General features: G+C 40.1%; 1 protein-coding gene across 1 annotated transcript; it reads right to left on the reverse strand.

Annotated features, from left to right (window-relative positions):
• Nucleotides 1–1049: 1049 nt before the first annotated feature.
• Nucleotides 1050–21207, reverse strand: slco2a1 (solute carrier organic anion transporter family, member 2A1). Its single transcript, XM_063890992.1, has 14 exons — nucleotides 20953–21207; nucleotides 16364–16501; nucleotides 14782–14944; nucleotides 14115–14324; nucleotides 13168–13266; nucleotides 12923–13062; nucleotides 10396–10468; nucleotides 10139–10303; nucleotides 9117–9321; nucleotides 5690–5831; nucleotides 3583–3743; nucleotides 3360–3424; nucleotides 2730–2850; nucleotides 1050–2249 (listed from the first exon to the last, which is right to left on the reverse strand). The coding sequence occupies exons 1-14, from the start codon at nucleotides 21196–21198 to the stop codon at nucleotides 2129–2131; spliced, it is 2049 nt and encodes a 682-aa protein (XP_063747062.1). The 5' UTR covers nucleotides 21199–21207; the 3' UTR covers nucleotides 1050–2128.
• Between the last annotated feature and the right edge of the window lie 94 nt (nucleotides 21208–21301).

The raw sequence follows: 21301 nt of genomic DNA on the forward strand, positions 1-21301 counted from the left end.
CAGTAGAGAAAGTGAAGAAGTATAGGAAAATGTGATGCTTGGTTTCAGAAATCCTAGAAAATAATACATCTTTTTTTAATTTTACATTTCATTATGATATTGGCAAGAAAAATATGTTAATAAATGTGAAGTTAACAATAACAAAAATGTAGAATTTTGTGAAACTTCTTTCTAGCATGATTAACCTATCTATGTTTTATAATATTTTTGTGTGATATATACCTAGCTCTGAAAATAATTAAAATAATAATTTAACTTTGAAGCGGGGTCCCAAGTTCATGTGTTTAGACAATAATAACATCTTTTTCTCGGTTCAACTCAAAATATGAATACATAAGTATACATTTTGGTATCGGACATTTAGGCGTGTCCAAATAAGTTAAGCTTATATTTTACTTTAGTCTATTAAAGGGATACTCTAGTGATTTAGTATTGCACTCAGACAAAGCCAGTACACAGACTTTGTATTACACATTTGTATATTCCTAGTCCAAGCTACAATCAACTGATGACACCATTGTAGTTTGTTACCTAGATAATTTATATAAATGAATGCAGTCCAGGTATTTATCCACTTATAGTTTATATAAAACAAATACAATATTTAGAATTGACTATATATTCTATTTCCACTTAGTTGTTTGTTTTTAATTTGTGTATGAATTGACTGTTATTCGGAATTGTCCATATGGGATAAGTAAGGTACTCAATCCATCAAGCTATTTATATTGCTGGCTAATGTGAAACATGTCACATGACTGTAGTAAGTGCATTATATTCTCTTTTTCTATTGAATGGCTCCAAGTTTACCTTAATGTTCACAGCAGACTAGAGTACACATGGAAGCTTCATTAGTGACTCAGGACTAATCTGTCTTCACTGGCATAGTAACACTACTTATTGCCTGATTTCCAGTGTGTCAGTTTGCTAATGGAGGATTATATAACTTACCTAACCTGCAAAGTTATCATAAATAGATTTTGACCCATGGCCCCTTTGAAAAATACAGTATGAACACAATATTGTAAAAAAAAAATGCAGAACCCAGCTTAGTAGACATTGCACTTTAGTGGTGGAAATTTGATATGAATTACAAATCCAAACCCAACGGACATGCAGTAAACCACTGAAGTAAAGAGCGTTATGTGTGTGGTATTTTTTTCATTTACGAGTAACACTGTATGTCATGATATCGGAAAATTCTTTGGCATTGCAATTAAAATCAAGTGTTATAAATGATCAAATATAAAATGAGTATTGCAGTACACATGTCTCAGTGTATGAGACAAACACCTATAAAAAATAAACTTAAATATTAAGCTAATATCGTTGATTAGTTACACAATATGTTCCCATTGGAAATAGAAACTTGAATAGATTCTACCTTAAAAGGAACAAATAATACATACAGTTATCTATCTGTGGTTAACTCTCTGCGCAGTCTTAGATGCATGTACAATATACTGATGTACCACAGCTGAGCAGCTGACCTCTCTGAACTGGTAATAAGTGGGTCAGAGTATTTCTGATCATGAACTTTAAAGCAGTGATACCCAAAGCGATCTGTGGCACTATGGTAAAGGTTTTAGATTAATTCATTTAAATGATTATGTTCTAGCTAAATATTTTATACTGTTATATCCTGAACTGCACTTCAAATGTTCCCTTTTCTCTTCTGATCATTTGTTTAGCTACAACGTCACTTGCAGCTTATTGAATTGGTCAATGCATTGTTGTACATGCTGCATATATTCATAATATATGTCTCATGTCTTTCTTGTATATTTTCTTTCTAACAACTAAAACTTTTTTAAAAAGGCTACGTCAAATTTTTCTAGAAATACGTACATGACGGGGTCCCTTTATATTCTCTTTCGTGATACTAGTCAGGCTGAAAAACATTTGAAAACTTCAGAATTAAAGCATCTGAAAACGTTATTCGTTTTTCCTTTTGGAAAAATCTGACACCAACTCCACCCAGTGGAGCAGCAGGTAGGGGCTACAGGAGTGGAGGTCAGTGTAGGTCTGTGTTTGCTGTGCCTCTACTGACACAGCTCTGCTCTGCACATCTTCATCTGCTGCAGAGCTGTTAGAAACAGAGGCTGGGACGCAGGGGACTCTCACAGGGTCAGAGCAGTCCATCAGGCCTCTTCTCCAGACTGTACTCCTGAGTCCTCTTCGCCTTCCAGCCCAGCATCATCAGCAGGAAGATCCCCATGACCTTATACCCCACCTGTAAGCCCAAATACCTGCAGGGGTCAACACAAAAATAGAAATGGCTGTCAGCAGTGATGTGGATGTTATGGAAACCCTAAAGAATCTGTAGAATAATTCAAAAAATAGTTTTCTCTCCTGTGTTTATGGCTTAAAAAACATTTGTATGAACAGTTTGAAAAAATATTTGCCATAAGAAACTAAAATGCATCACTGCCCCTTGTTCTAAATAGGACTCAAAGTGGCATATTAGCCAATTCAAATACATTATGGCATAGAAAAAGACATAATGCTACTTAACTTGCATAACATGCAATACTAACTGACCTGGTATAGAACACATGTTTTTATTCCCTTTGTAGAAGATGTGGTAGTGGTACACTTCAGCGTTTTTTTTAGAAATATGAGTATTGCAACGACAAACACATGTTGCTAACTATTTTTATGGATGTACAAATATTTTCCCCTCAGAAAACCTTATTATTTTTTCAACCTATATATAGCGTTTTTCTTACCGGTTCCTCAAGATGTCGTTGTCATAGTAACCACAGCTAAACCTCTTTCCACACACAACCTTCCACCAGATACATGACGTGTCGATGGCAGTCCCGAAGAGAGCAGGGGCGGGGAGCCAGGCTGGGGGGGGGGGGGGGGGGGGGGGGGGGGAGTGTGTTACATTTCTATCAACATGTGGTGGAGCTAGAGCCACTAGAGGGCAATCCAACATCTGCTTAAAATCTGATGGTTTTTCAGAGGTATGTTTAAAAGCACTCCCTAGTTTGTTGCAGCACCCAATCATCCCAATGAGACATAACTGTTCGGAGCCATTGTGTGTGCAATAGTAATTCATTTCATTTGTAATCATTTTATTGGAGCTTCTTTTATCATGGACATTTATATATTTTAAATAACCTTTTCAAGTCTGTTTTTGATTCAATAGTCAATTTTCCACTGATATTTTAGGTCACATTTAACTTTTAAGTCACATTGTATTGATATGTTGCTTTTTATTCTGTAATGAAATAAAGTAACTACTGTTGTAATAAAAATAAGATTAAATACATTTATAAAATAGATAAATACTAATCAGTAACAACAATAAAATAACTTAACTTAACACAAACAGAAATTGTGTCTTTACTTACCTAATACTCTCATGAGTAAAAATTGAATTCCTATAGCAAATGACTTCTCTTCAGAGGAAACACATCTGACAGAAAAAAGGGAAAAAAAATCATCTTATAAAGTGTGTCTTGGCAACCAAATTCAAATATCAGTTTGATAACATCATTAGTAAGGTTTGAATAGTACAAATGAATTACAAAGTAATATGTGAATATATTGAAATACATTGTCATTCTTCCCTACCTGAGCACCATCATGTACATAGGGTTGTGAGTGAGGCAGGCGATCAGCGATGCCAGAGAGATGACCAGAATGACAGGGAGCAGGAAATGTGAGCAGTTGTTGGGACAGGGAGCAGGGCGGGCGCTCTTGGCCCCAGATATACACCTGCAGCTGGTATACAGCTGTATCCAGGAAGAAAGCAAAGGGAATATTTTAGATTTGTGTTATCTGTGCAAATAAAATGAAAAACAACATTTTGCTTTGCTTCTTTCTCTGAAGATTTTTTTTACAAATGGGCCGAGCCAGGCTAGCTCATTCCCCCCAGTTCCATTCTTTATTCTAAGCTCAGCTGGTTACCTTCCTGGATCTTGCGTCAGACTAAGCATCCAAGATTTGCATCGATCTTATAAACATATTGCCCAAAATGTCAAACATTTCTTAAATTGGTCAAGGATTTTAAAAAGGGACAAAACATGGGGTAGTGTTTCTCTTCAGCCAACCCCAAAAACCATTCAAACTGAAACACTTATGTCACAGATGAAGTTTTGTTTTCAAAGGATTCAAGAAATATTAATACTGACAGAGCTAGTGTGTCAGCCTGAGGGGGGATCGGATGTTGGGCATTTCCGGGACAAGTGCGGGTCAGGACTGGTGCTTATGTAAATCTTTACATAAGAAGTTGCTCCTCTTTTTCATTTATCACGAAAAAATAATAATTTTATTATTCAGGCGTTTGACATCACCTGAATGAATTCACCTTTCCTTTGGACACCTGAGTCCACAGGAACGAGAATATTATTAAATCGGAGACTTCTTGGGATCTACACAGAGTACTCATGCTGAGTCAAACTGACTCACACTCTTAGCAGCCACATATCTTCTAATGGAGGATTATTCACAAGCCTTGACATCTCAATTCTGAAGTTTTGTCTTTCTTTAAACACCTCCTGTTTGTTCTGTGAGTGATACGCATTGATTGGACATTGACTACGAGACACATAGCTCTGTCTGTTCTGACTGATCCACACTAGAAGCTCCTTCTGAGGGGACGCATTAAGTTATGGAGGTCTGGGAATCAAGTGACATACTGTACTTGTGTATGATTGTTTTGAAGATATGTCACAGTCTAAAAACTGTCATCTAATCTGTGTCTCAAATCTAAATGACTAAAGTAACAGCAGCAACACTACAATACAAATGTTTAGCCTCTTGACTCCCTGAAGAGAAGATTTATGTTGATGCAGTCTGAATTCCCCACGCAGTTAAAGATGAATTACATCATTCCAGGCTGATATACAGATCTAGTGATAGGAAATAACCAAAAAGTTACCCCAGATCCCACACTGTTGCTATTACTAAATGTGTTCTGAGCTGCATAACACAACTTTTTTTTTCTTTTTCATTAAACTTATCTAGCATTCCTATCTTACAGTACATGATTCATTTGTATCTGGATATTGAACTTATTAATTCTGATGAATTATTGTACAATGTTGTTATAGTGTTGTAAAAATATCTGGCAGGTTTAAAGAAGTAAGCTAAAAGTCAAATTCCATTGTTCAGCCCCCTCACAACCATGTCTGAAAGGGATAGTTCATATTGTTTGAAGTAGGGTTGTAGCACCAGCCGACATGCCCCCCAGTTTGGAAAAGCTCACATTAGACCCGGCATGTGCTACTGTGGACGGGGGCATATGTTGACCGCTTTACATTCCTCTCAAAGCTTTGCTCTTTAGGAAGCAACCAAACTTCTTTGACTTAAACAGGGACTTGCCATTCACGGTTTCCTGCTGACTCATCAGGAATTGTGTTTGTGTGACTTCTGTGATTCTAAACAAACCCTTTTAAACATAAAAATCACACAATGACACCAGCAAACAAACCAGTCTATGGAGGCAGCAGTAGACCAGCAACTTCTGTAATGCAGTGAGCATATTTTAAAATATAGACTAACAGATTTAGCTGCCGTGCCCTCTACATTGTTTGGCTTCTGTTACTGCGCAATCTCGTGCAGGACATAAACTGACTATAGGTACCTTTCTTATACACAGGTAAAATCAGAATCCCAAATATAATAACATTTAACACCTGCAGCTATCCCTTGTCAGGTGCTTAGAGGAGACACCCACCTGAACCCTGTGGGTGTTGTTTGGGTCTTTGGTGAAGTTGGTGCAGCCGGCATGGCAAGGAGAGATATACTCGATACCGTCAGAGCCACACACAGGGTTGAAGGCACTGGGAGGGCAGGAGCAGTTGGAGTAGCACATAGACCTGTGGGGTGGGGGGGGGGGGGGGGAACACAAGCTCAGAGCTGATGTGTGAGCAGGCTAGTTTCATTAGCATGCTATTGCTATTGATTCAACTACATCATAGTGTGTTTTAAATGTTATTTATATATACATTTTACACATTAACACAATTATATATCATAAAACAAGATTTAATCTGCAAACTAACCATTTACTAATGCTGACAAAGTTAGTAAAATAATGTCCCTTATGTGTGTTTTGGATGTTTTATTTCCACTAAAAAAATCCAGAAATGTAGATTAAAAAAAAAAAAGATATAAATTGATTTGCATTTAATTGGGGTAAATGAGTATTTGAGCCCCTTGCAACCAACAAGAATTCTGGCTCCCACAGAGCGGTTAAATAAGTCCTCACGCTTTAAGAAAGTACTCCTGATGTCAACTCTTTACCTGGACCTCTCCACCGAGGGCAAGACCAGAGACAGGTCTTGTGATCATGGTGGAACTAATGTATAAGGACATCAGGGACAAGATTGTAGACCAGCACAAGACTGGAATAGAAGACAAGACCACCAGCAAGCTTTCTCACCACTCGGTGAGAAAGAGACAACTGGTTTGATTATAAGAGAATGGAAGAGGCACAAAATGACCATCAATCGCCCTCGGTCTGCGGCTCCACCATCTAAGATCTCACCTCTTGGGGCATCAATGATCGTGAGAAAGATGAGGGGTCAGCCAAGAACTACACAGGAGGGACTTGTTAATGATCTGAAGACAGCTGGGACCACAGTCACCAAGAAAACTATTGGTAACACACTGCGCCGTAATGGATGAAAATCCTGCAGCGCCGGCAGGGTCCCCTGCTCAAGAAGGCACATTTACAGGCCGACTTTACAAGTCTACCAGTGATCCTCTGAAGGATTCAGAGAAGGCTTATGAAAAGGTGATGTGGTCAGATGAGACCAACATCAAGATCTTAGGCATCAACTCCACATGTCGTGTTTGGAGGAAGAGAAATGCTGCCTATGACCAGAAGAACACCGTCCCCAGCATCAAGTATGGAGGTGGAAACAGCATACTTTGGGGGGGGGTTCTCTGCTAATGATTCACCGCATCGAGGGGATGATGGAGGGGGCCATGTACCTTAAAATATTGGCTGATGACCTCCTTCCCTCAGCCAGGACAATGAAAATGGGACATGGATAGGTCTTCCAGCACGACCATGACCCAAAACATACGGCCAAGGCAACTAGGAGTGGCTACATAAGAAGCCCATTAAGGTGATGGAGGGGCCTAGCCAGTCTCAGGACCTCCATCCCATAGAAAATCTGTGGAGGGAGCTGAAGCTTCCAGTTGCCAAGCATCAGCCTCCAAACCTTAAGGATTTTGAGAGGATCTGCAGAGAGGAGAGGACCAAAATCCCTCCTGAGATGTGAGCTAACCTGGTGACCAACTACAGGAAACATCTGACCTCTGTGCTGTCCAGCAAGGCTTTCTCTACCAAGAACTAAGGCATGTTTTGAAGGGGATCAAATACTTATTTCCCACCATGAAAGGCAAATCAATTTATAAATTTTTTTATTGGTGGATTTTTTTGTTTTGATATTCTGTTAAAATAAACCTACTATTACACTGTTAATGTTGTGGTAAGTGGGTAAATTTACTAAATTGGCAAGGGATCAAATACTTATTTCCTCCACTGTATATTACTTCTGCTAAAATAAAAAACTTATTTAGATATTATTTCCTATCAATGCTTCTGTTTTTGTGCAGTTTGGATAAGCTGGGGCGACTGTGGCTGCGAGGTAGTGCGGTGGTCTTTCAACCACAAGGGTGGGGGTTCGATCCCAGCCCTAGCAGTCAACATGTCGATGTATCCTTGGGCAAGATACCTTGCTCACATGAAAGTGTGTGAAAGGTAGTTACCTAGAGCAAAAAGTGTACTGCTCTGAATGGGGTGACTGACATGTAGCATGTAAAGCACTTTGAGGGGTCGAAGAGACTGGATAAAGCGCAATATAAGTACAACTGGATTTACCATAAGCTACAAGATATTCACCCCTACTCTGTCCTGTTAAAAAACAATATGGAACACCAAACAAACTACCAAATTGTGTATTTTAAGCAACCTACTGGCTACTGTAGTTTGGTAAAGAGCAATTGCTCTGTTTGTGGTTTGTTAGAAACACCCAAGAATTGAGGAATTTGGCAAAAAAAGGAGAGGAGGACAGTTAGCAGGAGACCTGACACCAGCAGGGTGTATTTTCAAAGCTGAGCATGCCGTTAAAAGTAATGGTGGTAGGTAACATTGGCCTACTTTAGCCCAATTCTTGGCCAGTCAAATCAACACTGATATACTAATGAAGCAGAGCCAATAGAGGAATGCATTATACTGTTTCAAGATCCGGTTTACTCCCTGTATGTGTGTGCTGCCAGATACTATCAATCACTAAGGAAATGTACTTATAAGAAACAAGTTCAAAATGATTGAACAGACTAGCATCAGACACTTTTTCTACTACGCTGCTTGGGACTGTTATTTGCACTACTGTAGATATTTGTTATTTGTAATATCATCCTCATCACTTAAAAAGTCTAGTCTACTAGACTTGACTCACACCTGGGATTGTTGTATTTTATATATTTACTGTTCTGCCTTCTTTCTATTTATGCCTCTTAATGTGTGTGTATATGTATTTAATACAGCCATTCAGCATTATCAGTTTCTTTTATTTTATCATATATAGGTATGTCTTTGAGTTCAATATTTTTGTATTCTATAAACTACTGACAATTTTTCTCTGTGTTGGAATTCAACAGACACTGGAATGGCTGCCAGACATTTGGAGTGGTCTCTTAATTTTTTCGTGGGTGTGCAGGTGCATATGTACAGTATGTATACATATATGTCTATATTTGTTATATATGTGTATTCTTTGGGACGTGAGAAACAGCATTTCAATCTCCATGTCTGTATCACACACAGAGAAATTGACAAAAAAGTTGACTTTGATTTTTGTGTTTTGTTTAAAGGTTGGATTTATGTGTACTGGTAGAAAAGTGTTAAAAACACACACATTTAATTATGATGCCCAATAAAATGCTAATAATTTATTCCATAATGTCATCTACATTGACTTGTAAACATTAATAACCTGCTTGGAAATAGAACTATAATGTTTTTAACTCAGGGTTGCTTACATCATATTGTATCTGAGCAGGTACTTTTCATACACTATGCTGGATGAGGCTGACGTCCCCCTTTAGAAACAACCTGAGGACACCATCATGAAGGGCTTCTCACTCACCCGTTTGGTACGGTCTGGTTATCGTTGACTTTTGACACTTTCTGTGTTGAACAGCCCATGTAGAAGAGCGGCAGACAGAGGAGGGTGGATGTGGTCAGCATGGCCACAGAGAAGCGAGGGATGGTCTTCAAAGAGAGACCCGCCCTCTTCATGATGACCCCGCCCATTAGCATCCCCACTGCTACAGCGGGCAGATTCACAGCACCTGGAAGGCATCAGCAGCTCCACGTTAACACGGAAATTATTTCCGGCTTTACTTTCATGCATCATTAGGGTCATTTCTGGCTTTTACATTTTTCTACACTTTTGTTTTGTAAATGCACATGAAGAATGTGAGGTGTCTGTTATCTGATGGATTGAAGTTCAACCTCAGCTCTGATAGTGTATAATAAAGTGCAGCCAAAATACAGACAGGTCCTCAAGTAAAATCTCCCTATAGAAACCCATTAAGACCACAATGTTTGACTGGGAGCCATGACAGCATAAAAAAATGCATTCCATTTTATCTAGAGCTTTAATCTATAGCCCTCGATGGAGCCATTTTCACACGGTCGCCCTAAAGGCCATTACAGACTAATCTTCTGTTTTCCTTCACAAAAACACAACTATTAATCAAAGCAAATGTTGTTACTAATCATTGATTTCGAACACAGTGAAAGAATTATCTCTTTAGCATTTACTTTACTTCACATTCTGACATATTTTGAATCAAAATGATAGCTCTCATGATCAGGACTGAAATTGGTTACAAGATGTTACTCAGTTTGAGTGAACATTTGAATAAGAGTTGTCCCTGTGATACCCTAACAGAGTTTTAAAAAAAGAAGATGTAGTCTCATTAGAAAGGCAGCGGAAACATAATTTAGATGATAGTACAAACCTAAATCAGTCTTTGGGAAGTAGCCACAGTACAAAAGGGTTGAATATAAAAACTCTCTTCTTATAGACAAGGGCAACAGTAATCTACATTAGTTTCATTTCCTGAAGTCCCAGCTTTACGTTCAGCATTCTCCAGTACTGACCTACGAGCAGGCTGCTGTAGGCGAGGGAGGCGCTATACTGCCGCTCCAGAAACTTGTTGAGGAACGTAGCGAGCCCTGCGATCACTGAGGAGAAGCAGCACTGAGCCAGGACCAGCATCAGGAAGAGAGGGCTCAACAGCAGGTGGACAAACATCCTGGGAAACACTGAACACAGACACAACCAAAAACACATGACTTCAGCGAAAACTCTCTTTTACAGAACAATCTGACATTATGTCTTAGTATAACAAACGTACTTTTCAGGAAATCAAGTAAAGAGACATCTGGCTTCTTGAAGTCATCATTCAGGTCAGTCTCACTTCTAATCATCTGGAAAACAACATGCAGTATGAACTATGGGGGAGTGCTGTATAAAGAAAACAATTGTATCACTACAGGACAGTGCCCTGAGGAGCTCTTACTCAACACTACCGACATGTTTCAAATCGTTTAACATCAAATGAGTAGATGTAGAGGTTATATGAAATGTTTTTTTTTTTAGTGTAGATGTTATGTACATCTCATAACAAGTCCTGGGCAAAGCTGAAAGAGACATCATTTGGTTTCACAAAAACGTGGAGGACCAAATCTGTCTTGCTCTTACAGTGGGGCAAAAAAGTATTTAGTCAGCCACCAATTGTGCAAGTTCTCCCATTTAAAAAGATGACAGAGGCCTGTAATGTTTATCATAGGTATACCTCAACTATGAGAGACAGAATCAGAAAAAAAAATCCAGAAAATCACATTGTCTGATTTTTAATGAATTTATTTCAAATGATTGTGGAAAATAAGTATTTGGTCAATAACAAAAGTTCATCTCAATACTTTGTTATATACCCTTTGTTGGCAATGACAGAGGTCAAACGTTTTCTGTAAGTCTTCACAAGGTTTCCACACACTGTTGCTGGTATTTTGGCCCATTCCTCCATGCAGATCTCCTCTAAAGCAGTGATGTTTTGGGGCTGTCGCTGGGCAACACGGACTTTCAACTCCCTCCAAAGATTTTCTATGGGGTTGAGATCTGGAGACTGGCTAGGCCACTCCAGGACCTTGAAATGCTTCTTACGAAGCCACTCCTTCGTTGCCCTGGCGGTGTGTTTGGAATCATGGTCATGCTGAAAGACCCAGCCACGCTTCATCTTCAGTGCCCTTGCTGATGGAAGGAGGTTTTTACTCAAAATCTCACGATACATGGCCCCATTCATTCTTTCCTTTACACGGATCAGTCGTCCTGGTCCCTTTGCAGAAAAACAGCCCCAAAGCACGATGTTTCCACCCCCATGCTTCACAGTAGGTATGGTGTTCTTTGGATGCAACTCTGCATTCTTTCTCCTCCAAACACGACGAGTTCAGTTTTTACCAAAAAGTTCTATTTTGGTTTCATCTGACCATATGACATTCTCCCAATCCTCTTCTGGATCATCCAAATGCCCTCTAGCAAACTTCAGACGGGACAGGCATGTACTGGCTTAAGCAGGGGGGACACGTCTGGAACTGCAGGATTTCAGTCCCTGGCGGCGTAGTGTGTTACTGATGGTAGCCTCTGTTACTTTGGTCCCAGCTCTCTGCAGGTCATTCACTAGGTCCCCCCGTGTGGTTCTGGGATTTTTGCTCACCGTTCTTGTGATCATTTTGACCCCACGGGGTGAGATCTTGTGTGGAGCCCCAGATCGAGGGAGATTAGCAGTGGTCTTGTATGTCTTCCATTTTCTAATAATTGCTCCCACAGTTGATTTCTTCACACCAAGCTGCTTACCTATAGCAGATTCAGTTTTCCCAGCCTGGTGCAGGTCTACAATTTTGTCTCTGGTCTCCTTTGACAGCTCTTTGGTCTTGGCCATAGTGGAGTTTGGAGTATGACTGTTTGAGGTTGTGGACAGGTGTCTTTTATACTGATAACGAGTTCAAAAAGGTGCCATTAATACAGGTAACGAGTGGAGGACAGAGGAGCCTCTTAAAGAAGAAGTTACAGGTCTGTGAGAGCCAGAAATCTTGCTTGTTTGTAGGTGACCAAATACTTATTTTACAGAGGAATTTACCAATTAATTCATTAAAAATCCTACAATGTGATTTCCTGGATTGTTTCCCCCATTCTGTCTCTCATAGTTGAGGTATACCTATGATAAAAATTACAGGCCTCTCTCATCTTTTTAAATGGGAGAACTTGCACAATTGGTGGCTGACTAAATACTTTTTTGCCCCACTGTATATACGACTAATGTTTTCTGAAGATTTTTGAAAAGGTCAAAAATAATCCACCTGTGTTCAGTGTGACAGTGCTTCACAAAAATGAAAACATTATGAGCATTAAGAAATATGGCTTTTAAAAAAAGAGTCAAAGAGAATAAAATAAACATAAAACAAGCTAATATAGGATAACATAGGCAAACAATATATGAATAAAAGTTACGCTGCAGTGTAATGAAAAGCAGCGGCAAAAAGAAAAGTCTTCAGCCTGAATTTAAAAGTAGTAAGAGTAGCAGCAGAGGGACATTAACACAAAGCAACCTAAAAAGGATCCAAAGAGACTCAACGACTACAAAGAGATGCAAAACGGCTGCAAAGAGAAACAAAGACATTCCCAACAACAATGAAAGACGGAAAAACATTTACAAAGAGACACAAAACAACAAAAACAACAATAGGCCTAACACTATAAAGCTGGTATGTCTTTCCCCTTAGGAGAGGTGGTGGGGCCTCCTGCATGTCTGTGTCCAGGGGGCCCCTGTCTTACAGTAAACCCATATCACTGACACATTCATTGAATGTTGAGTCATTACTTACTTTAGTTTCTGAAGGCATTCTCCGAGGGAAGAAAAAGTAGGGGATGGAGGTGATGAACAGGAAGCCGGCGGTGATAAGCAGGCCCAACCACCAGGCCCCCACCCAGCGGGGGTCCGTCGGCCTCAGCTCCTGTTCTGTTCCTGCACCAAACAGTATTAACCAGCAGTCAGCAGATGCAGCAGAACCATCTCTCCAGCTATAACCACATACAAAGTATCTTTGCAACGGATGGAACCTTTTATTACCAAAGCCAGTCCTGTCCACGTCCACATAGATCCGCAGCATGACAGACCCCAGCAGGTACCCGATGGCGGGCCCAAACACAGACACTGCGAACAGGATGGCTGCGGATGATAAGGAGGCTGTGAGGAAGGGGTTTCTGAAGGACTGCTGAGTGTTATCTTCTGCTGAGTCATGTTTGATCTTTTTTAGTCAAAAATTACTTCTTACATGGTATTATTTCTTATTATTCTTCGACAAACATTTAGTGTGGGTATATTTTGTCTCCTAAGCATTAATGGCCCTTAATTGAACAAAAAAGGTTTTCATTATAAAAATCTACTTGGTTCTACCTGCAGAGATAGAGCCAGAGCTGACTGAATGATATTTACCTCATTGTTTTCCGTTTTCTCTGTTTAAAATGATTGAGTCTTAAGTGGGGGGCGTTCTCACATTTTTTGCTTTTAATAAAAATATTCCAAAAAATCTTGATTTGTGTGAACCCATTTATTTTGAGTCTACGGTCGAAATTAAAAACATGTTTCTTTGCCGAAACATTTGATATAATTCTCTGCACAATTAAGGAGCTGTTGTTTGTAAAACAAATTATGACTACACATTTTTAACAAAGTCAATATTTTCTGTTCTGTCTGAGGAGCAAATAAATAATACATAAATATCAGATTAATTATTGTAATTACATTAATGATTATTTTTGACCGATAAAACAGAACTGCAAATTATTTTCGCTATCTGGGCTATGAACTGGGATGAACTCTTTAAACCCAAAACCTGAAAAACTTCCTTTAAATTCCAAGGTGATATAGTACTGTATATTAAATGAAACTCATTCAATTCTGAATATTAAAAAGCTTTTCAAAATGCAGGCTTATAGAGTCCCCTGGGATAACCCTGTGACCCTCAGATCGTGGTCTCTATCTAAACCAATCCCTCTGAACCACAGACCGCTCACCTATGTAGAGAGGGGAATTGCCGGGCCCGGCGAAGTCATCAATGTAGGAGATCCCAAAGGGCTGGATGGGCACGGAGCCCACTCCAAACAGCAGCTGGGCGCTGGCCATCAGCAGCCACAGGTTGTTGGTGTCGGCCAGGCGCCGGGTCTCATTGCGGCCACAGGACTCTTCACTAGAGTTCCTCTGCAGGTTACAAATGTCATTGCGATCTGGATCACAGCGGGGGAGAGAGGAAGAGAAAGGGGAAAAAAGTTAATGACATGCTAGTGGAGGCAGAACTCCTTTCATTTCCTCAAGCGATCTCCTTTGTCTGGAGGCCAGATTAAAGAGGAAAGAGGGGGATTGTTGTTATAAATTAAATGCCCTGAGAGGTGACTCTAATTCCCTTCGAGTGAGTGCATATGAGATGATGAATTTTGTTCTGATCTATAGAAAGTTCAGCTAGAAATCATCAGCAACACTTCCTAAATAGTGCTGAAAAGTACAGAAAGCCAAATGCTGGCTACTTGTTTCACTCCTGCTGAGTGCTGCGGAACCTTCGCAGAGAAGATTGCAACTGCAGACGCACCCTTTAGCTAAAGTCTCCTGAATTGCACTGAAGTGTATCTGTACTTTCACAAGTCCTGCCCTCTGGTGCCAGTGGAGGCAGAGATATTTGAGTCTTACTATGTAGAACAGAGTCGTATTCGTAGGGCTGGGATACGAAGTGAGGTAAGGTCAGCATCATGGCGCTGACAGCCATCAGAAGTCCTCCGATTCCAATCAAGCGAGGACGGTGGACCCGATTTCCAAAGTAGCTCACGAACACGATGAGCACACTGTTACTGACCTGAGAGACACACACGGAGGGTTCAGTCAGTTCTCAGTTTGCCAACTTCACTAAAGGAATCTTCAAACTAAATATGGAAGTGACCAAAGTTGCACTGTCATCTATATTTAGCATGGTCTGCACTAAACCAAGGCTAGCTCTAAATTAATGTTTCAGAAATCTAGATGAAGTAATCAATTATGTCGTTAATTGATTAAAAAATTCCATTCAAAACGCACTATACCAGAAATGTTATAAAATGCAGTTTGAAATGTTTAAGTAGACTACTGAAAAGATTTGACTCTGATTCCATCTTTGTAGATGTAAACTCAAGGCTTTATGTAGATTTTGAAACCTACTAGGTGAAGATGCAGTTAACTCTAATTCCTATAATTTATAACCAGAGCAAACCCGCCCATGCCTATTCTGATTGGCTGAATTGAAATTCTGGTCATTTACTGGTCAATGTCCGCATTCAAAGAGCATTACAAATCAAATTTGAAATGAAAAAAAAGGCTAATTATCGGAGAGACATAAATAATTTCAAACATTTAGAGCGGCATTGACAGTTGGTTCGGCCACTATGTGGCAGTGTAAAGCTGCAAAAACTGAACTGATGTCAGTCTCCAACTCCTGAGATACAAGTCTGACTCTTTGACGGCTTAGTGCTCCTCTATGTTTAAACGTGTCCCTTTGTTACAGGCCATAACACCCGGACAATGAACAGAGGGAAGAAAGTGATGGTGTAATCAGGGGTGCTGCCAGAAATCTTGGGCCCCTGTCTGAATTACACAAATCACAACCATATATAATTTGCTTATTTTAACAGATCAAATGATTTATTTCATTTCAAAAACTTAAACAAGACAATACTATTAAAATAATATTGATAGCCCTCAAAGGGCCCCTGTCAGTGCTGGGCCCTTAGAATCGTCCTAACCTTCCCCCCCCTGGCAGCACCCATGGGTGTAATGCTGAGGAGTGCAGAGACGGTTGATTATCTGTCGGTTCATCTCTAAAAAAAACTCCTTACACATAGATGCATTAACATACAAATACCATAAACATCTACCATGCAGACCTGATTTCTTGAGGCTTTGTTTTATCTCTGTTTTCATAAAATGTCATACAATTCTTAATTTAAAAATCCTGAAAGGATTCGAGCTCCAAAAGCATGTAATAACTGGGTTGCACATACTAACACAGTGATTTACATAGGGACTGGTGACCCTTGGTCATGCATACAACTGGACATCTTATCGTCTCCTTGACCCCATGTTTCTATAATAAAACTGTTCCAAAATACTGGAGTGGGGCCTGACTCCAGGAAGTGTGATTGTGATATGTTGCTTGTTCTCCAGTTCCTCTTCGTTCATCAGGATCCTTGAAAAAAGCTATCATGATTTCAGGCTGTGAGGTCGTGTTATTGTTGGCTCCTACCTCGTGCAGAGAGGAAATGGTTCCTGAGGAGTAGCTGCTGAGGCCATAGCGCCTCTCGATGGTGCTGATGGTGCTCTTGAAGCAGGCGCTGTACAGCAGCTGGGACAACTGCAGGAGGCCATGGCAGAGGACAAACACCTGGACAGAGACGGGACAGGAGGTGTGAGGCTCCAAAACAGGTTATAATCATAAATGTTAAATGTACTGTGTGCCATTTCCAACTGGGAGAGACAATCGGCAGCACATAGACGCTGATCCCCTCAAACTGTAAAACACTGACCCTGACGACTCCTGGCATTAACATGAGAAACCATTTCCCAAGGTCGGTTTCATTATTTCGCCTTACATTCAGATATGTGGGGAGATGAACTGATGCACTCCCAGTGATGTGGAGGAGCCTGTTCGTGTGTCAGGAGGCGCTCACACTCAACTCGCTTGGGGAGTCATGAGTGTCCCGAATGACACTGAGGAGTCATGTTGAGATTAGGAGTGAATTGCTAAGGAAACAGAGATAAATCCAAGCCTTCAGTTTGTTTACCGGCTGCCAGGTCGACCGGGGGAGAATAAACGACAAACTCCACTTTAGAACAGTTAATGCTCCCATTAAAGCTTGGCTTTATGGTTTGTTAGCATACAACAGACGCTTTTACGCTGCTGAAATATTTTCTCGTATTTTGGATCAAATGGATCCATTTTGTCAGGCAGGCAACGAGCCCCTTTTCTTTGTGAAGTAAATTCAAACTTAACGTCAGGGGTGCAGAAGGTTCCTGTAACAGCTTCAAGTCAACTTAAAATATACTTTAGAACTTTCACGATGTTGGCCTTATATTTTTTATTGCAGAGAGCGCTGGATATAAAACATGAAATGTCAGAGACAAGTCCCTGGCTTTCCGAATATTTGGCTGCAACACTGGAAACACGTTATCCATTAAAGTGCAAGTGTGAGAAACGGCAAAAAGTGTTCTGGCTCCAAAACAATACTAATGTCAGAATACAGCAGGACCGTTTGTCTTGATGAAGGGATGTTAGATGGTGCTGATAATATTCATAGAGAGTATCATAAAATGTGAAATGAAGGCAGCAGCAAAAAAAAAAACTGGTGCAGAACGCTTCAGTGTTTCAGCAGTCTGTCGCACTGTGAAGACGCAGGATTTATTATTTATCCTTACTGTTAACACAAGTGATTTAAAAGCCGATTTGTTCGTGCTCGTTCCAGAGTTGGATCGGCCATGGATTATGTACATATTTATCCTTTTCAATATTTATCTCAGCTCTGTCTGTCTGAGCACCATTGTCCCAGCCTGCTGCGAGTGGAAGAATGGAGGGAAGTTCACACTTGCGTTTCAAACGTCTTCACTTCAGCGACACGTGCTGCTGGAGACAAATGTTTTGTTTTTTTGCACCAATATGCCTGACCTGACCGGTAAGAAAATAAATAAAGAAAACGCTTAGTAGTAGAAGTCTCTCGGGATACTTGAAAGAAAATAAACAGAATGACCTTCCTTCACTGTGGAACAAGGAACAGGATTTACTGCACAATAGATCAAAAGGGTTCAATATTGAGTTGTAAATATATACACAAACACAACTATAAATATATAACCTTATTGGTCGTAGAAAATCCAACCAACTACTTTGATATAAAGGTGTTTTAGTTACGTGTGCATTTGTTGTGTACTGTAAACATGACAGGTTACCATTTAAAATGGTAGGGGGGTTATGTGCCAGAGGGCAGGAACTTCCTGGAGTCTTGTTCTCTGACAAATTACCCCCCCCCCCCCCCCGCCCCCCATTTCATTTTTGTAAGCATTCAACACACAAGATATAAAGTATAAATACAGTCGCTTTAGAGGTATGGATTGATTAACCTCTAAACCTTATCCTGGAAAAATATAGCCAGGTTTCCATTCAAATGTAAGGTAAATTGTAAACACATTTCTTAAATCTGCTAAAGAAAATGCAAATTAGATTTGTTTCCATCCACTAATGCAACGCATGGTTATCAGGTGTAACTGGCTCAAAGAGAAATGCTGCAGACAGAAAGCAGAAGAAGAGTGCAACAAGATGACGTGATTAAAAGAGATGGACCTAAATGTACAATACACACTTTGTTTGTTTGTTTTGATGCGAAGAAGTCACATTAAGCCTTTTTTTGAATTTCTAACTTTTCCACATAAGCTAAGCATACAAACTTATTTGCAATATGTTATCTTTTCACATTTTTGCATTTCCACTGAGGGTTGTTTATGAGCAATAGAAACGATCTACAAAATGCTCATCCTTTACTGGTGCTCAGCTGCACTGAGGTGAGGAGGTGGTGAAGCTCTCAAATGTTCAGGGTGTGATCATGGTGCGCCCCACAGCAGAAACTCGGCTGGACATGGCACTGATATCCATAAGGGGAGTTTGATAGTGTAACCCTGGTGCAGACTACGTGTAGTCCTCCTGAACATAAGTATAACGCTGACATAAACACACAGAATGTCCTGATGAAGCAAATAGAGGGCCAAACGCTGAACGGAATGTATCACTGTCAAGAGAAGACGATGACTCGGATCTGTGTGAAACTGTTGTTGTCAGCCGGGTTCTGAAGGCATGGGTGCTGCGAGGGGGGGAAGGTTAGGACGATTCTAAGGGCCCAGCACTGACAGGGGCCCTTTGAGGGCTATCAATATTATTTTAATAGTATTGTCTTGTTTAAGTTTTTGAAATGAAATTAATCATTTGATCTCTTAAAATATATAGATATGTTCCATATATCATGGCATTTTCATTTTAAGGCAACAGTCTATTCAGTGTAATTCAGACAGTTGTGGATTTTTCTTTTTTTTTTTTTTGGGGGGGGGGGGGGGGGGCTAAATTGAAATCTTTCATGGGGCCCAAGATTTCTGGCGGCGCCCCTGTCTGAAGGTATTCGATTTCATTTGTTAGGCAACTCGGAAAATGTTCTAATCTTTAATTTGCAACTGCTGGACAGAAGGTTAACAGTGATCAAGACTTCTGTTGACAACACTTTGACGCAATTCAAAAAGCTGTGCTCTTTCTCCCCCCTGCAGGAATGACTCAGAGACGCATTACCTGCTGCTTTGATTCAGAACTACTCCCACTATGTCAATATACCGTTACACAGCTTTGAACTTCAGGTGCATTCAAACTGTGCAGGATGGGCGAATTCCACTGTGAACTCTCAGTATGTCCGATGGGATCATGTCCGTTTCACTGCATCCACCCTCTCTGTATTTGTACACCTTGGTTTCAATAGAGCGGGGGCTTTAAAGTGAACACTTAAAATGATAAACAGGAAAAGATTTACAGAAAGTAGACCCACCAAAGTCCATGTGAGAGGGAAAGCTTTTTCTTCACCTACTGGAAATGTGAAAGTTGCTAAAGTGGTCTCGTCCAAACTGTCAGAGCATAGGTGTATTAGTCATGCTAAATTTAAACAACACAACACCAACGAAGAAGACATGTCATTTCTCGCTGAGTTTTGCAACATGGAGTTTTGCCTCATTATTACTCACAGCCCTGAACAAAGTGTTTCTTTCAATATTACCATGCAGTGAAGCACGGGGGCCGCTTCACTGAGACTTCTTATGTTACAGCCAGAGGTTAGCGGGGTCCAGCAGCCAAACCAAAAACAAGACTCAAAACTGACTCACCAAAGTTTTATGATAGAAATAAAAAACTGTCTCCAAGTCCTTCTGAAGCAGAGCGACATTTCTTAAGGTGGAATGATGAGCCATGCTGACAGAAAGGTTGTTATAAACTCATCCAATAAACTCTTGAAGCAAACTTTATCTGTTGAGAGGTTACTAGTGGGAGTATGTGACGCTTTATTTTCTCCCTACCTTACTGTAAATCATCTGCGATCCTTTCTGATGGGGCTTTAAAATATAAATTTCCCTTTTTGAGCAATTTATGATGTTTAACAGACCACATTCATAAAAAAAACAATAAAAAAGAATAAGAAGAAGATGATGAAGATGATGATGATGATGATGATGATGATGATGATGATGATGATGATGATGATGATGAATTGATTTTAAAAATGAAAGTATTGCTTTTGTTTTTTTCAATAAAAGTATTTTGGCATTAGGACTACTCTGTAAAACATTAAATGAGAAGTAATAACTTAATTAAACCGATTGTATTGTGCTAACAGATTTGAGGTAACAAATGTCTTTTCACTTTAAAAGCAAAGAAAATGTTATTCGTTCTATAAATTATAAGAAAAATATTGAAAATACATTCAAAATCTCTTCTCCGAAGCTATTCCACCTGAAGTTGTTGCACTAGTGAAGACACAAATAAATTAAATATTTTTAAGCTATAAAACCCTTCACCTCACTTGGGGTGCACGAGAACCTGTTTATCTAAACTCTATTTGCTCGAGGCGACACTGCACAGAATACTGCGCTCATGTGTTCTCAGAACAATTAAATGACTTGACATTTTGTTTCTTAGAATTATTATAATCTGTGAAACGTTAGATCTTTTAAAACATTTCCAGCTCGTGTTACATAAGCAGCGAGGGAGCCGTGCTGCAGGTTAAAACACGACATCGCCGCTGATCTGCTGAATCCTACCTTAATGCTGCAGCTCAGCCTCCTCCTCGCGGGTTTGGGGGAAAGTTTGTCCATGGTCCGGCTCTCACGGTCTGTGCTCTCGCTGAAGGACTGGTTCTTTATGACTGCTGCTTGTGATGTAATTGCTCTCTCTCCACGCGCAATTGTTTTGAAAGTTGTGAATTGAGAACAGAGAGTCCTCGAGCTGATTGGCTGAGTCACGTTCGCGCGAGCGTGTGCAACACACCTGAGAGAGCAGTGACTCATGGAGATATTAAAGCGACTACTCGCTGCCATTCATTTACTCTGGTGTCAGTTTGAAGAGGTAGAGGGTTCAGATGCTCTGCTCTCCCGCTCTCCAGCAGCTCCC

This window comes from Eleginops maclovinus, chromosome 9 (genome assembly GCF_036324505.1).
Source record: "Eleginops maclovinus isolate JMC-PN-2008 ecotype Puerto Natales chromosome 9, JC_Emac_rtc_rv5, whole genome shotgun sequence".
Classification (NCBI taxonomy): Eukaryota; Metazoa; Chordata; class Actinopteri; order Perciformes; family Eleginopidae; genus Eleginops; species Eleginops maclovinus.

Coding starts and splice junctions, on each gene's coding strand:
- slco2a1 (XM_063890992.1), bottom strand. CDS start 21,198: ATGAGTCACTGCTCTCTCAGGTGTGTTGCACACGCTCGCGCGAACGTG. Junction 16,502..20,952: donor GGCTGAGCTGCAGCATTAAG/GTAGGATTCAGC, acceptor GTCTCTGTCCAG/GTGTTTGTCCTCTGCCATGG. Junction 13,063..13,167: donor CGTGGACAGGACTGGCTTTG/GTAATAAAAGGT, acceptor TGTTTGGTGCAG/GAACAGAACAGGAGCTGAGG.